This window comes from Caloenas nicobarica, chromosome 5, assembly GCF_036013445.1.
Source record: "Caloenas nicobarica isolate bCalNic1 chromosome 5, bCalNic1.hap1, whole genome shotgun sequence".
NCBI lineage: Eukaryota > Metazoa > Chordata > Aves > Columbiformes > Columbidae > Caloenas > Caloenas nicobarica.
Genome location: NC_088249.1, coordinates 59,430,897 through 59,446,632, shown reverse-complemented (window position 1 = coordinate 59,446,632; position 15,736 = coordinate 59,430,897). Strand labels below are relative to the sequence as shown.

Genomic DNA, 15,736 nt, shown 5'->3' with positions numbered 1-15,736 from the left:
TACCTTCATGTACTTATTAGCTCAGATTACCCTGCTTTACACCATAATTACTAAGATTTTATTTTGCTTAGACTCTCTGGCATGCATCAGGAAAAATTTTGAGATGATAAATAGGTTGGCAGAAATAAAAATTAGAAATAAAAAAGACTGAAGTGATGAAATTTATTTTTCATACCACATTAGAGACAGAAATCTATACCCATGGATCTCCATTTGAAGTCAGAGTATAAGCCCCCAACTCAATTCCTGAATGCAATTCTTAGTTTTGAATTCATCCAGAGAAGTATGCTTGAACAGTGTAAAAATTTAACCAATTTTCCAGAAGTAGAACTCTCAAGACTCCTGTGTAGAAATCTGAGAACACACCAGGCCTCATTAATCTTACCTTGAGACCAGGATTCAGCTGACAGCACACAGATATAAATAGCAAGAAAGATAATCACAGATATTTTCTCCTTTAATCATATTCTGATCTTTATTTTTAAAGGTATTAAAAACCAGTCCTTAGTTTTAAGCACGACTCGTGAGTTTGGGCTTAGTCCCTCTTCCTTTTTAGGACTCATTTTTGTTGGTAACATGAAAAAAGAGCACAACAAATCTCAGCCATCCTCATCAACTTCTGCATGGCCCCTTCAGGGCCTTTTATGTCCTACTTCCCCCAGTTCACAGACATTTTCCTATCTTCTAGGTTTTGGGAAGATTTAATTAGACACTTGCTAGCACGACTCCATTCGATTCAGCTCAAGTTTCTGGTAAAGTAGCTATCACCATAATCTCTGAACATGTCATCAGCGAGCACTTGGAAAATTAATGTAGGGTCAGAGTTTTAGTTTTAAACAATATAACTGAAGAGTCCTGAATTCACTGCTGTAGTCTCAGAGCACATCATCCTGTTACAAACTCTTTTCATATCTGCCAATGAACTACAACAGAATGCATTATTCATTATCAGTAAACATAATTTTTCTACCAGTTAGTGACATTTAGTCATCTCAAAGGGAAAGTTACTTAATAAGTTTTAACAGCTTTGCCAGGTATATACAGATCCCTTTTCTTTGCAACACGTAGGTGTACAGGATATGAATACATCTCTTCAGTGCAACAATAAATGAAACAACACTGAAATACAACAAAATGTTATCATGTCAGTGTCTACTAACCGCCCCCCCTCAAAAAAAAAAAAACACCATATCATCATGAGCATTTAGAATTTTTAAAAAAATCTTTTCAGGTTTTCACCCTGGTAAGCTGTATTATGGTATTTAATAAACAGAAGTCATGCATCACACCTAAAACATCTGTTTCAAAAATAAACATAACCAAAAAAACCACGATTAGCATTGTCAACTGAACTGAGCTGGGCAAGTGTCATAGGAATTTCCTGTAAATTCTCTGAATTTAAAACAAAGTCATTTTGACTACTGTACTCGTGTGAAAAGGTTTTAAAACAAAGTCATTTTGACTACTGTACTCATGTGAAAAGGTTTCAAGTTGTACAATTCAAAGTTTGTTTAGCTTCAAGGTTATACAAATTTAAGCTTCAAGGCATAGGGAATTGTCTTTGATCAACAGAACATGTAAGTCTGAGTTTTACAACAAACAAACAGACCATTCAAAATACTTACACATGGTTGATTTTATGGCAGACTATTTCATGATCTGTGTCCAGATGAAGTTCTGTGGACTATTTCAATACTTAAAGGGGGCTTGTAAGAGAGATGGGGACGGATTTTTTTGGAAGGGCCTGTAGTGATAGGAAAAGAGGTAATGGTTTTAAATTAAAAGAGAGGAGATTCAGAGCAGATATAAGGAAGAAACTTTTTACAGTGAGGGTGAAACACTGGCCCAGGTTGCCCAGGGAAGTGGTAGATTCTCCATCCCTGGAAACATTCAAGGCCAGGCTGGACAGGGCTCTGAGCAACCTGGTCTAGTTGAAGATGTCCCTGCTCATGGCAGGCAGGTTGGACTAAATGACCTTTTGACGGTCACTTCCAACCCAAACCATTCTATGATTCTATTAAAATCTAGAAGCCATTTCTCAGGGGTTTTTTACCCAGGTTTAAGTCAAGCTTAAATTTTGTGCCTTTGTGATTCCATTTTTAGAGCCAGTCCTCATGAGATTATTGGTTTTTTGTGCAGGTACTGGACATCCCGAGTCCCTGCTGATTCAAGGAAGGGAGGTCTGGCTTTCACCATTTTGGAAGGTGCAGACCCCTAACACTTGTCACTGCAGCAGCAGATGGCTAAAGCCCACCAGCAACTGGCTTATGAAGAGCTTCCCATTCATGTGTCTCCCTATCATTTTGGACTACCTGACCCATGCTTCCTTCTGTATGTTTTATGTCATTCAGAGAGTTTGGAAATGGTGTGTTTCAGTGAAGTTCGCCTTTTGATGCTAAGGACTTGAGAGCCGCCTAGTGGAAGCCTCTGTCCGAATCCCAAAATTCAGCAAAGTCTCCTTTTTATCCCAGTGTATTACATCCCCTATTGGTGTCACTCCTGACACTGTTCTTATAGCTGAACACCACATAAGGACTTTAGTTGGATTTCATATGTTTGTCTTTTTCACAGAAATGTGAATCACTCTCTAAGAGATAAAACTGAAAGTGGTTTAAAAAAAAAAAAAGGCAGAATTTTACTTAAGTGTTGATTTCCCACTATGACAAAAATCTTTTCTAGACAATCTCATCAGATAGTAGGCAGTACTAACAAGGAACTTAATTCTGTAGACCCAAGTCTGAACAAAATCAGAAAATACACAAGAATACAATGATATGCTGTATATTATTAGTATAATACATCATCAGGATTCATCAGCACCAAAACCTACAAAATTAGGCAACCATAAAATAAACACAATTGCAATCACAAACAAAATCCCATTATTTCAGATAGTTATCTCTTTTCCTCTTGTTTTGCTTACAACACATTTGATTAATGATCATGAGATGCCAAACCTCAAGGCACACATGCACTGATGTATCACCGATGCATCAGGCTGAACAACAGTTACTGTAATACATGTGTGTATAAAGTCAGTAACATAGAAAGCTGTAAATCAGACTACGTCTCTGATGTTTTATTTTCTTCTATCTGTTATCTCTTTATATGTAGAGGTTAACTAAAGATGAAAAACATAATGAACCCAGTTTTAAGCCAGTCTGGACTTCAGGAGTAAAATCTGATGTATATGTGTATTATTTAGATCTAAGAGACAGGAGTATGGGCTTCCCACATTTCTCAGGGTTGTAATAGCATAGGGCATGGCATTAGCAGAGCATCTGTTGCTCAGCAAAAGCCAAGGAAGAAGAGCAAGGGAGCTTGGGAGCTGGGGGTATTTCCAAAGCCCAGAAAGAAGAATGGTATGCTGGGTTTACAGAGCACATTGGGAGTCTAATAGAGTCACAAGTGTGGACAGATCCATCAATGACACATGTGGTTTATGTGTTATGGCACTGGTGGGACAACAAACATGTCCTGTGATTCCTGTGAGGAACTAAGGCATGCCTACAAGAAGCCACAATGGGACTGGAGGCAAGTCAAAGAACTGAGGAAGACCTGGAACAGCAAGCTACAACAGTGATCTGGAAGTGCTGGAGATCTACTAAAAATCAGACTCATCTCAGACAAGGCAGGGATGTGCCTTTGAACAGCAAGCTCAAGGTCTCCATGGCTGAGGTCCTGTCTCATGATAGATAAGATCTCTCTGTCATGAGTGCAGTGGAAAAATGAGTTTCTGTGAAGAAATAAACTTACAATTTACACAACTTCCCCTTCACTGTAACAAGGTTTGTAGGTACAATACAGTGCTGCAAATTACTGCACAGAGCCTGACTTACTGTGGCACTGCTCTGATTTTACCAACTGAAATGCCAGAAAGAAACTGACTTAAAAAGCCTAACAAAACATAGCATGCAATGGTATAAGAGTGAAATAATACCTTGAAGAAATGTCATTTCTTCCCCAAATCTAGTATCCACTCTGAATGAATGTCAACATCAATTTTAAAACACAGAAAACTCCTCTAGCATCTGAAATCAAAACCACAAACACAGACAAGGAGCTGAAAATGTCTATTTTTTATTTTGAAACCTCAAACAACTGTCAAAACAGAGACACCAAATGGTAGAAAGGTGGAATAAGTGCAGCAAAGCAGCTGACAAGAAAAGAATAGCATCTTACCCAGAGAGAGAAGGATAAGAACAACGAAAAAGCATATACACTTACATCAATATAGTTGTTTCCTTTTAGAGGCTTTCTTCAAATCAAGACAGTAATAGGAAACCTATTCCAGGAGTAGTTCACAAGAGAAAAAGTGTTCCTTGAGATAAGGACAATCTTTCTGCTCTGTTAGTGTATAACATTCTGTGCGCTGAGACCAATGTCTTCCCAGGCATGCCAAGAAAAACTGCTTTAAATTTTAAATAAATATATACATATATTTATTTATTCATTACAGATACAGCTAATATGTAGCTGAAAAACAAACAAACAACATGTACATGTATAAATCTAGGCAGAACAGAGCTGCAAAATACATAACAAGTAAAGAAGAAAAAGGAAAAAAAAAAGCAAGCTCTGTTGTTAACCAGATGCTATAGCATGCCCTCCCAGAATATTGCTTCTGACATGGTCATCACTGCCATTTACAATGAGATTATGGTTTAATAAACTTGAGAAAGTCTCACTAAATGAAATCCTTGGAAGCTTCTGGTCTTTCAGCTGCTGGCAATTTTGAGAAATGATGGAGTAACACTACAAAATCCAGTTTCTTATACAACATGCTTACGCTAATATAGGATGTTTAGCAGTTCAAGATATTTTGATTTGTAGATGGTTTGTCCCTATGTTAAGATGAAGAAAACAAATTATGTATCTATATAATAAATTTTAAGTATACTTTCTTGATAATAAGTTTGTAATATTTTGCTTAGGATATTTTATCTGCTTAGGTGGTTTGGATTCAAACAGAAATAAGGTTGCTGTGAAGCTGACAATTGGTGGTGTTCATCAAGCGAAGTCTGAACAATTGTCTGTGATTATCAAAAATTCAGACACACCCTGTAACACCCTTTCTGAGGAAAAACTTTCCATAAGGAGTTCTGCTATGACTGATACTGTGACTAATCCAATAAAAATCTCCAAAGAGGCTACTGCCTAATTTTAGAGGGAAACCCAGACTACAGACTTCAAAGAAAAAGAAAATTTAAAGTCATAAAGATAAGATGCTTCTTCATATTACCTTAAACTAGAACTTACAGACATAACTTGAGTCAAGCATGTTCCAAACTGCAGGCAAAACATGATAGATTTTGTTTTATACAGATGCATGATTTCTCCCATCACTAAATGAAGAAATTAACCTATGGAATCCCACAGTCTTCTTCTCCTGATCATTGCCTTAGATTATTGTGACAGACATACTAAACTCAGAGAACAATTCTGAAGAATTCCAGGTTCACCTAGAAGGTTAGAAAAGAGATCATTTTTCTGTGTTCTTCCCCAGTGTTGAAGCTGATTATTTTGTGGAAAAGACAAAGCACTATGTCAAGATGTTCGATGGGACTTAATCAAGGAAGACTGCACACTTCCTAGGGCGTCTGTTCTCAGTGCATGACCCTTCAAGGTTCCAAGCACACAAGCTTTCCATCCTCCCAGGCAGGAGTTCTGGAGTAAAGTGAAATGACACTGGAGTGGAGAACCAGGTATTAGTCTCTGTGCGGCACTGACTTTGCCTGTAAATAGGAGCTGGCAAAATGTTTATTCCTCTTAGGATAAAGTAACATTAAAAGAAAAGAATACTTATCTGTCCATCTCTGTGAGATTTGGCTGTAAAGCACGCATAACTGCACCTCACAACAATCAAGCGAATGGAGGTAACAATCTGCCTGCTGTGACATGTTTGCATGAATTCTGTCCCAAGTCACAAACTTACACACAAGGCAGTCAGAAAGAAAAGGAAAGCTGTGTAAATGTGAGGGGAAAAAAAAATGTACAGAAAGAAAATTGGGAGGGTGGGGGGGAAGTGAAGAGGTGGAGAATTCTGAGAAAGGGAAATAGAAACATCCAGTTTGGCTTCAGACACAAAGGGAGCTTTCTAACATCTTAATACGTGGCTTCCTAGCAAATACAACGTTAGCATAGCCACATATATTCCCAGACATGGCATTCAGTCATGGAAATTATCAAAAACAATAAATAGCAATTGCCTGAAATGCAACAGACTCATGTAAGTTAATTATAATTAATTTTTAAGTCATCTTAAGTAGAATTACTATTCTGAAAGAAGAGATCTATCAAGACCTCCATTAAATTGACACAGAACTATGTCAAGGATATTGATTTTGTTAATAGCTAGAAAAGTACTGGCAAGACAAGAGGGGAAGGAAAAAGATTTTTTTTTAAAATAATTTTATCTATGATTTTCAGTCCTACTGTAAATAGGCTGAATATTGGAAGTGAAAACAATTGCTTTAGACTGTTTTACGGTAACAACTGTGGTTATTGAAATAACTACAGACATTACGCATCGGATCTTCCTGTGAAAAAATAACCAGTGCTCTACTGACTTTCCATCTATGCTGACTTACACCAAGTATACACTGGTCACATGGGAAAGGAGATGGGAGGAGAAAAGAGGGAAAATAAATTATTTGTATTTAATAAAATTTGGCCTACGGGCTTTATGTGACTCAGTACTGAACATCTGGGACTGATCAGAGGATCACAAACTGGAAAGCAGTCATCTGGCTTAGAGAAATAAACACATTCAGTTCCTCTTCCACAACTTTATTTTTTTAACGATAAACTGCAACAGCCATTTTAAGTACTTCTAATACTTGCAGCCACAGTTTTTTAAACTTTTTAGTAAGTTTTAGTATTACTTTTTCACATCACAGCATCAGAGAACTGTTAAATTTCATTTAATCCTGAACTGGCAGTAGTGTTTGGGATTGCCTTTCACACACACACGTGCACAATTAATTCACTACTTTTTTGCTTCAAAATTTTATGAAACAATGGTAGTCTTGCAACTCCAATTGTTATTAGTTCCATTACTCGCAAGCATCATGGGAGCAGCACAATATATGATGCAAGATGCAGCACTGATGAACTACATTGATCGGCGTCTCCTGTCTCTAGAGGTATGTGCTGTCTGTACCAGTCTGTACTGCCTGACTGCAAAGGGGTTTGAAAATGTACGGATGTTCTTCTCTGGGTGTGAACACAGAACAGTTTGTATGCTAAACAATGTCAGGAAGATAAATTTCCAGATTTTTCAATAAGTAAATAATAATAAATTAATATTAATTAATAATTAATAATAAATTAATAAATAAGTAAAATTGTAGCTAAACCTTTAACTACAGTGATTCCTAATTATCACTTCATTATATATTGCAGCATATAATTTCAGAATGTTATATTTTTATTCTGTTATCACTTGAATTTTTTAATGACATAAATTTAGCTAAATATGCAAATGTTTATAGTACTGTCACAGTCAATCCTAGGGAACAGTACAGCTATATTTTCACCAGTAGAAGGGCTGTCAAGTATTAACAAGGAGATAAAAATTTACCAGGTATTTTTTCTATGTACAGATGAACCTACCCGGAAGGGCAGTTTAAGACACATTTGTGTAAACTAGCAAGGTATCTGCACTTTAACTGGGAGTTGAAATAATCCCCTTACAGCTTTCAATTAATAATATAAAAGCACCGGTACATGCTGCTTTTTCTGCAGTGAAAAACTAGCAGTACTGCAAAATACCTTTTCAGTATTGGCATGTTGTAATCATAGATAGTTTATCTTAAATCATTCACATGTCCTTGCCTCCTGGCTTGCATTGGCAGACTTTAGAGAAGCTTTAACTTGTCTGATCTTGCATTCCCTTTTGGTACAAAGGTTTCACTGGTCTTAACCGTACAACACAGAAAGAACTAAAGGATTAGCCTGGTATTCTGTTCCCATTGTGTAGACTGAGATTTAAATTTTATTAATCACCATAGGAATAACTTCACATGATAATTTCCATTAATTTGGCACACGTTAAAAATCATGCAAGTCCACCTGTGGCATTTAGTGCAAGGGGTACCAAACAAAGAACAGGGAAAAGGGTGAGGCTGACATTGAAGAGAACACTTGAAAACATTTAAAAGAAAGTTTTTGTAGAGAGTAATTAAACAGGTTCCTGGGGGCTTATGGTCATGTATAAATGGGGGAGGGAGGAGACCCACACGAAAACCACACCTCACAAAACAAACAAAAAAACACCACCACCAAGTTTACAAGGAACACACGCATACTGCACTAATCATCCAGTAAACTCAGACGTTCCCCAAACACCACCTTAGAACAAAATACCTGAAATCTGTGCGTAAAGCACCGACTCAGAACACCCAGTCTGGCAGTCAGATCTACTGTGATTGTGTGCTTAGGCTTAAATATTGGCTCCATTTCCCAAAGTGGTAGTTGGGCTTCTATTTTCAGGCCACCTAAGATATTTACAGAAGCAGCTGCATTACAGCAGAGAAATCACTTTCCTCACCTTTAACAATGTTTACAATTTTAATCTAGTTATAAATAAATATCTGTATTCTTTCTTAAATACAGCCAACAATTTGGAAAACAAAAAACCAAACAAACCAACAACAACAATACTCCTCAAACATAGAAACATCAGTATTTCTATTTTCCATTTTAAATGGATGAAAAATAGCCACAGTAGACATTGTCTTGGTCAGAAGAGGTGTATTTATGCAAAATGTTCACATTTGTAGATTTCCTGTAGAAAACTTTTTGAGACTGTTCCACCAGTGGTCCTACAGGAGGAGTTCACAAAAGTTTCTGGAAAGCAAGTAATCAGAGATCATGTGCCATTAAGTATCACCAGCTGTTTCCACCAGAGCACTTTCCCCCTTCGGACAGTAAAATGAAGTATCTGGTTGTCAGTAACCAGATCAAGGAAAAAAAAAAAAAAAAGTGTATTTTTGTCCAGAACTGTGAATGCTAGTACCAGTCTGATACGTCCTCTTCACATAGATATACAGCAACAGACCATCAATTTGAAACAGATGGGGGGCAGCGGGACCAGAGAGAACAGCACAATTTTTAAAGTAAACATAAATGAGGTTGTAATCTATACAGAATATACATGTATATCCATGTATTTTCTTCCTGTGTTCTAACTCAAGAAGAGGCTGGAAAAATGCAACCAAGACATACTGGATTACGTGGAAGAATTCCGAGACTTTTCAAAGATGGTACTGTCGCGCCTGGCAGGACTGAACAATTATAAGGCTGAGGTTAAAAGTGAAGTAGAGAATTTGCTAACAAGAATTGAACGAGCACAAAGGGACATTGACTATTTTGGATCTGTCACAGATTCTCATACATGTATAGAAGTACATGAAGACCTGGTGAAACAGCAGCTATTTGAAGAAGCAGAAGAAAAAAAGAAACTTAAACTCATGCTTAATGCAAGTAAGAATAGTTTCTTTTTCAGAACTTTGATGTGAATGAGCCAGTCCCCTAGCCAATGCATGCATGCTGATATAGGGATAATAGATTTTCACAAGTTATGTGAATACCACAGATGATTCCATGGGGGTTTTGGCTGTGTAAATAGTAGACTTAAAAAAAAAAAAATTATATATATATATGGGAGAGGGAGGGAAGAAAATACAATTCAAACATTTATTTTGCAGATACTCTACTGCATATCAAATTGATTCTTTGGAAGCTGCTTTTTATTATAAAGTAATGTAAAAAGCCTCTGAAAGTATGCCCTTGCAAGGTCCCAGAAAAAATGCCAGTGCATTTCTGAGTATTGCAGTTATACCAAAGAATTAATGGTAGTCTTTGTTTTTTGGAGTGGGCAGGGGTCAAAACCTCAACTCAAAGGGGAACTCACAAGTTAATAAGAAGACACAATTCACTTCTACAATTTGTATCCTTTTTACCGTCCTCCTCTGTTGCTCCTTCTCTCCCTCTCCCCTCCATGTCCTTTAGCAAGAGAGCACGCTGGCTCAGCTGCAAGTGAAGCTCAGTTTTGATTTGAAAATTGAGTGTTAAGGTACTTTCTATGAAGAATATATATACAATGTATACTTTTTTAAAGCAAATTAAATTTTATAAGTCTGCTTAACTTAGGAAAGTTGAGCTATAAATGTAAATTATGTATTATAGACATCTTTGAAGTAGTCTGGTTTATTTTCTTCCAAAAGTAGTAAGAAATGAAAAATAAACAATGAGAAATATAAACTGCCATTATTTTAAAAAGCCAGGTGAAAGATCTTTAACATGATCAATCATATAGTTCTAACTTCAATGGAATTGGACTGATTTAATTTTACAAATAAGTTTACAATTTTTTCCTTTAACTTTTCCTGCAAAAGAGCATTAAGGCAGATGGTAACAGAGCAATCACCTTTTCTGTGTCTAAGCTCTAATCCTACACCACAGCCGAGTGCTCTGAATGTCAAGATTTCTGTTTTCCATGTATAGATTTTTTGAACATGAGGCATTTTTTTGAGAGTCAGAAAAAAATGGGTATTTTTTAACTGCCTGTGATAAGGACATTTTGAAAATTATATCTTTCTGAGAGTTTCAGACAGGAAAAAATTAATTTCCATTTTCCCTCGCTGGAAATTAATACTTCCAATTTTATTGCAGCAGTTCATAGCAACTTTACTTTTGTCACTACTAGTCAGATGCTTGTCCCATTGAAGTCAATGGCAAAACTAGTCCCTGTGTAGATTTTACAGCACTTAGAAATTTCTAAGTAGCTGGCAAGGCCCTCAACTCTAGCTGAGTCACTCCAAAACTCTAGCAAAAAATGTTTAAGTCCAACTTTGTTACTGGTTTTGGCTCAAGTTCACATGGACTTTTTTTTATACGCAGTAGTTGATATCTCATCCTGCTTCGGGAGGGAAACGGGAAATTATCTTCTGCACATTTTGGGGTATGATAAGAAACACTGGGCTTTGAAGGTATCATTGTGGAGAGTGCAGAAAAATTTCAGTAAACTTGTTGCTCGCTGTAAATGTTTCAGCCTTTCAGTCTTCCTCCAAGCTGTTATGAAAGCCAAGGAGGGTTAAAAATATTCTGAAGAAGAGAGACACTATTCACAGACTTCGGATAGTAATCTGGTTATTTCTCCTGCAGAGGAAGATGTTGCTAAAGCTGGCTACATATTTTGATTCAACAGTTTTAAGTTTTTAGAATCTATCTAATCAATAAATGTTAGTTTTCGGAAAGCTATTTGGGCTTGCTCAGGAAATGTGCACCCAGAGTGAGGACTTCCAAGAAAAAAATCCATGCTGGAGCAGCAATACTCAAATGCTTTGGATAAAGGGTATCAGCACACACAAATGACATAAAGGTTGTTTTCTACAGGCAACTGGCATCTTGCCACAGACTTCAATAGGTTCATTTCAGGCCAAGTAGGAAGGCTGGTTTTGCTTTCTCCATTTCAGCTGTTGCCAGAACTTCCTGCCTTAGGGCTCTGTTCTGTTTACTAAAATGGCTGCACTTCTTTATGGCAATTCTTTAAACTCCAAATAGCATATCTTGTAATTTATTATTGCATTTGGTAAACACACTTGTTAATATGCGTTGCAGTAGAGTTTTTTCTGGGAAGAATGGTCCTTGATAGAGATCTTAGAGTCTAAATGCCTGAGTCTCTACAAGTTTGGCGCTTTTTGGTCTTAAAAATCTGTGCAAAGTGCATACAAAATATAATTAAGCCAAGACTATGACTCGCTCTCTGCTGGTACAAATTTTATCCCTGTAGTGAGGTAAATGACTGTGTAATTCCACCAGCCATGCTTCTAGCATAAGAATTGATAATATAGACATCATATCAGTTCATTTAAAGACCACTTTAATGTATGGACATTCCTGATTTTGTGATCTATATATTTGTTCTAGTTCCTTTGTGCTGCAGGTGTTGGAAAGGGGAACGGGAAGATAACCCAGTGTTTTGGCTTTCTGGTTGGATGATCTGTTTTTATTTGTCTTTATTATAAATGCAAAGTAGGAGGCTAAGAGAGGATAAGAGAATTCCTGAAACAAAAATACTGTCCACAAGATGTATCAGGAAAATTTATTTTAATTGATATGCCTTCAATAAGAAATAAGTTTAATTATTTGACTGTGTTGGTCTAAAACAAAAGTCACTTCTCTGAAGTAAAAAGTACAGCCTTGTAAAAGAACTGACAAGAATAATCAGAGAATCACTAAATGCTCTTGGTCTCCTCTCAGGTACACAAAGAGAATCACTTTTGGACAACACCGGTCTAATCGAACAGAAAAAACACTATGTGTAGTTGAAAATACGCAGCTTCCTTAGCAGGAGATGTTGAATATATTTTATTAAATTAGATTCAACACTACTTACCAAAGCCATGCTGCCGACACCCTTGCCAGTATATTGACCTGGCCTTATAGTTCAATTAAAAGGAAACTAAGTAATTCAAAGAAAGGAAACTAGAAAATTCATCTCTCTTGTTTTTTCTTTGGGTGTTTCCTTGCAGGTTGTGACCACATGCTTGCAGGTATTAAGTCCCTAAAGATCGTTAAGAAGACTGGAGATAAGCATGGCTCTTGGATGAAAGATCCTGGCAAAAAGCATACCAAGATTTATTTATTGAATGGTTCTGTAAATAATGTCATTTTGGAATTTGCAAATATCATGACATTCACAGAAAGCAATCATACACTGAAAGCTCGCAGAGTCACCTTGCCATTTCCCTGGGAAGGAACTGGCCATATAATATACCAGGGTTTCCTGTTCTATCATAGATATGGCTCCCTAAATGAGATAATGAAATTCAATATCCAGAAAAGAAATATAACTGACCAAATGCTACTGCCAGGGGCTGGAAGGATTCCTGCCTATCAGCTTTCTCCCTCTACAAAAATAGATCTTGCCATTGATGAGCAAGGGCTCTGGGCAATCCATGCAGAGCCAGACACTGGAGGGAACATTGTAATTACTAAAATTAACCACATAACCATGGCAGTAGAGCACACTTGGGACACATCATGCAGCAGCAAGGACGCTGAAGCAGCTTTCATGGCATGCAACACACTCTATGTTGTCTACAACTCTCCTAGCGGAGGCACCTCTCGCATACGATGCGTTTATGACATTCTGGGTGCTGTAAATACTCAGGAAATCCCAGTATTGCATTTTCCAAAACGCCAGGGTAGCCATTCCACTATACATTACAATCCTAAAGAAATGCAACTCTTTGCTTGGAGTGATGGATCCCAGATCATTTACAAGCTTCACACAAAGCAAAAAGTTTAAAATCATTATCAAATTTTCAAACACACTTATAAGCTACCAGTCCCATGTCAACATAGCCATTAAAGTGTATTAAAATTACATTATTCCCATCTGTTACAACTTTAATCTATTTTACACAAATTTAGGCTTACATACCCCAGTGATCTTAAACTAATGTCCAATTAAGAATATGTAAAGACGCCATTAATATGAATTACATGATGACTAAATACCACTCATGTACAACTCACACACACACACATAAATTATTCTTAAAGGCTACAGTTAATTAAAAAAATAATAATCCATCTCTGACATGTTCTCTGCCTATCAAAACTATGTATCCTGCTTCAGTGCCATGGAAATAAAATAATACGTCCTTCCTGTCCAGTACACAGTATCTGACAACCTTCACTACCCTGAACTCACTGTAGGAAGCCTTCTTGCGAGTACTATAAAATCACATGCTTCCAAAGAAACTATAAAAATTTAACAGGAGAGGTTTATTATATCACAAAGCATAAGAGTATATATCCTCATGGTTTATTTTTAACATGTAGTTCTTGTACATTACATCAAGGCTATTCCTACTCATTGAACTTCTAGTCTATTTCCATGAAATTTCCACATTTTTGTTATCCATATAGCTGTACAGTTCACTTTTGATCCTGATAATACATTAGCTACAGCTAAATATCTGTTTTTATCAGCTTTAATTTGCCACCTTTCAATTTTTTTCAGTGTATCACTTCTTGTGTGTCAGAAGGAAAGTTCCTAGATTATCTCTTCTGTATCATAAACTATTTTAAAATGTTTTACATATCACTGTTTCCTTTCTTATCAGTGCTCTTTCAGCATCTAGTTGTGAGGCATTTTCTCAATACTTCAAATCACTTCCATTGCTCACAGCGGAATCTTTCTCATCTTATCCTCTGACTCCAGCAAAATACCTGTACAGAAAATGTGGCCCTGCTGAGCAGAACAGTGCAAGTGAGGGCATGCCACCGGTCAGTCCTGGGTTTGTGAGTGACAGATAAACTCCAGGTAAATCCAAACACATTTTTGTGTCAAAAATAATATGTAAAAACAAACAAAGAAACAAACAAACAGCAACACAACACCAAGCCCTAGATTTTACTTGTGAAATACAGGTACTGGCTGTAGTTTTTGGATTTTAGTGACAGCTGCATTTTTGTTTAATAACACACACACACACAAAGTGCTTGAAAAGCAATCCACAGCTGTTTCTACAGAAAGACTGTTTTGTTCTTTACACTGAAAGAGCTGTTGTTTGGTTTAAAAATAGCTTCAACAGAACAGCCAAACATCAGAGAAAGATTCTGAAAAAGAGTTCCAGAATATAACCAAGAGCGTATGGACTGCTTCAGTTGAACACTGCTACTCTGCTTTTAGCAAAATAAACTGTATCATTCTAAGCAGCCTTAACTATAGCATCACTTCAGTGTTACAGAAGCCATAGGAAGCACAACTAAAGACATCCTCACACTGCAAGTAAAGTGAGCTGGCACTGATTTACCGTGTGATCATGGGTCAAAGGCACATCCAACTATTTGGCCTTTTTTTTCTCATCTGTTTGTAATTTTACAAACACAAAAATACAAAACCATGTTAGCCACTTTGAAATGCTTTAGCATCTTTTACTGCAAAAGAACATCTAATTTTCTTTACTTAACAAATAAAGGCTTTTAATGTAAATATGAATTGAGTCTGCTCTTTAGAAAAAGTATTCTTGGAACATGCTATGTGCCACACTAACACACAGCAGAGAAAGCCTACGTTATTATTCTACATAGAGATTTCAATGAGCAATCCTCAAAAGTTCAGGCAGGATCGCCTTTAAACCTCGCTGCCTTGGAAATCCAAGCTTCATCATGAATTAAAGGTACTGACTAGTTTTGATAAAAGGAGAAAGTTTTGCATGGGTAAGTTTCACTAGATTATTTCATATCTTACAAAATGTAAAAGAAATGAAAACAAAACAGAATAACAAAGTTTTCATAGATCTCAAAACTGAGGTACAGTTACAAGGAGGGGCAAATTTTCAAGCCTTCTACTTTCAAAAATGTATATGAACAATCAAACAATTTGAAGAGCTGGAATTCTCAGATGTTAATCCTGATGCTGATTTGTTGGCAAACTATTTATGTACAATCAGAAGAGAACAAGGACAGAAGGGGGCATTTTTGAATTACCCTCTCTTAACTATTCTTTATAGCCTTTAATAGTAGGGACTCCACAATTTCCCAGGGATTTACTCCATCAGTTCACAAGCCAGCTGCTGTAACATTGTTCCTAAAGCGCAACTTCAGTTTTCCTTGCCACAATGCAACCCCTTTGATTTTTTGTCTTGTCAAGCCTAGGGACACAGGAGTAGCCTTATTTAATCTGAGAGTTATCCAACCTAATAGCCAACCTCAA

General features: G+C 36.7%; 1 protein-coding gene across 2 annotated transcripts; it reads left to right on the top strand.

Moving 5' to 3' along the window:
- The first annotated feature begins 6,725 nt into the window (after window positions 1–6,725).
- Window positions 6,726–14,964, top strand: OLFML1 (olfactomedin like 1). Of its 2 annotated transcripts, none has more exons than XM_065636196.1 (3): window positions 6,726–7,145; window positions 9,198–9,486; window positions 12,540–14,964. In XM_065636196.1, exons 1-3 carry the CDS (start codon window positions 7,020–7,022, stop codon window positions 13,316–13,318), a joined length of 1,194 nt encoding a protein of 397 aa, XP_065492268.1. In that variant the 5' UTR covers window positions 6,726–7,019; the 3' UTR covers window positions 13,319–14,964. The 2 variants fall into 2 exon arrangements, with proteins under 2 accessions (XP_065492268.1, XP_065492269.1); XM_065636197.1 differs by having other exon boundaries at window positions 7,059–7,145; window positions 9,388–9,486.
- The last annotated feature ends 772 nt before the right edge of the window (window positions 14,965–15,736 follow it).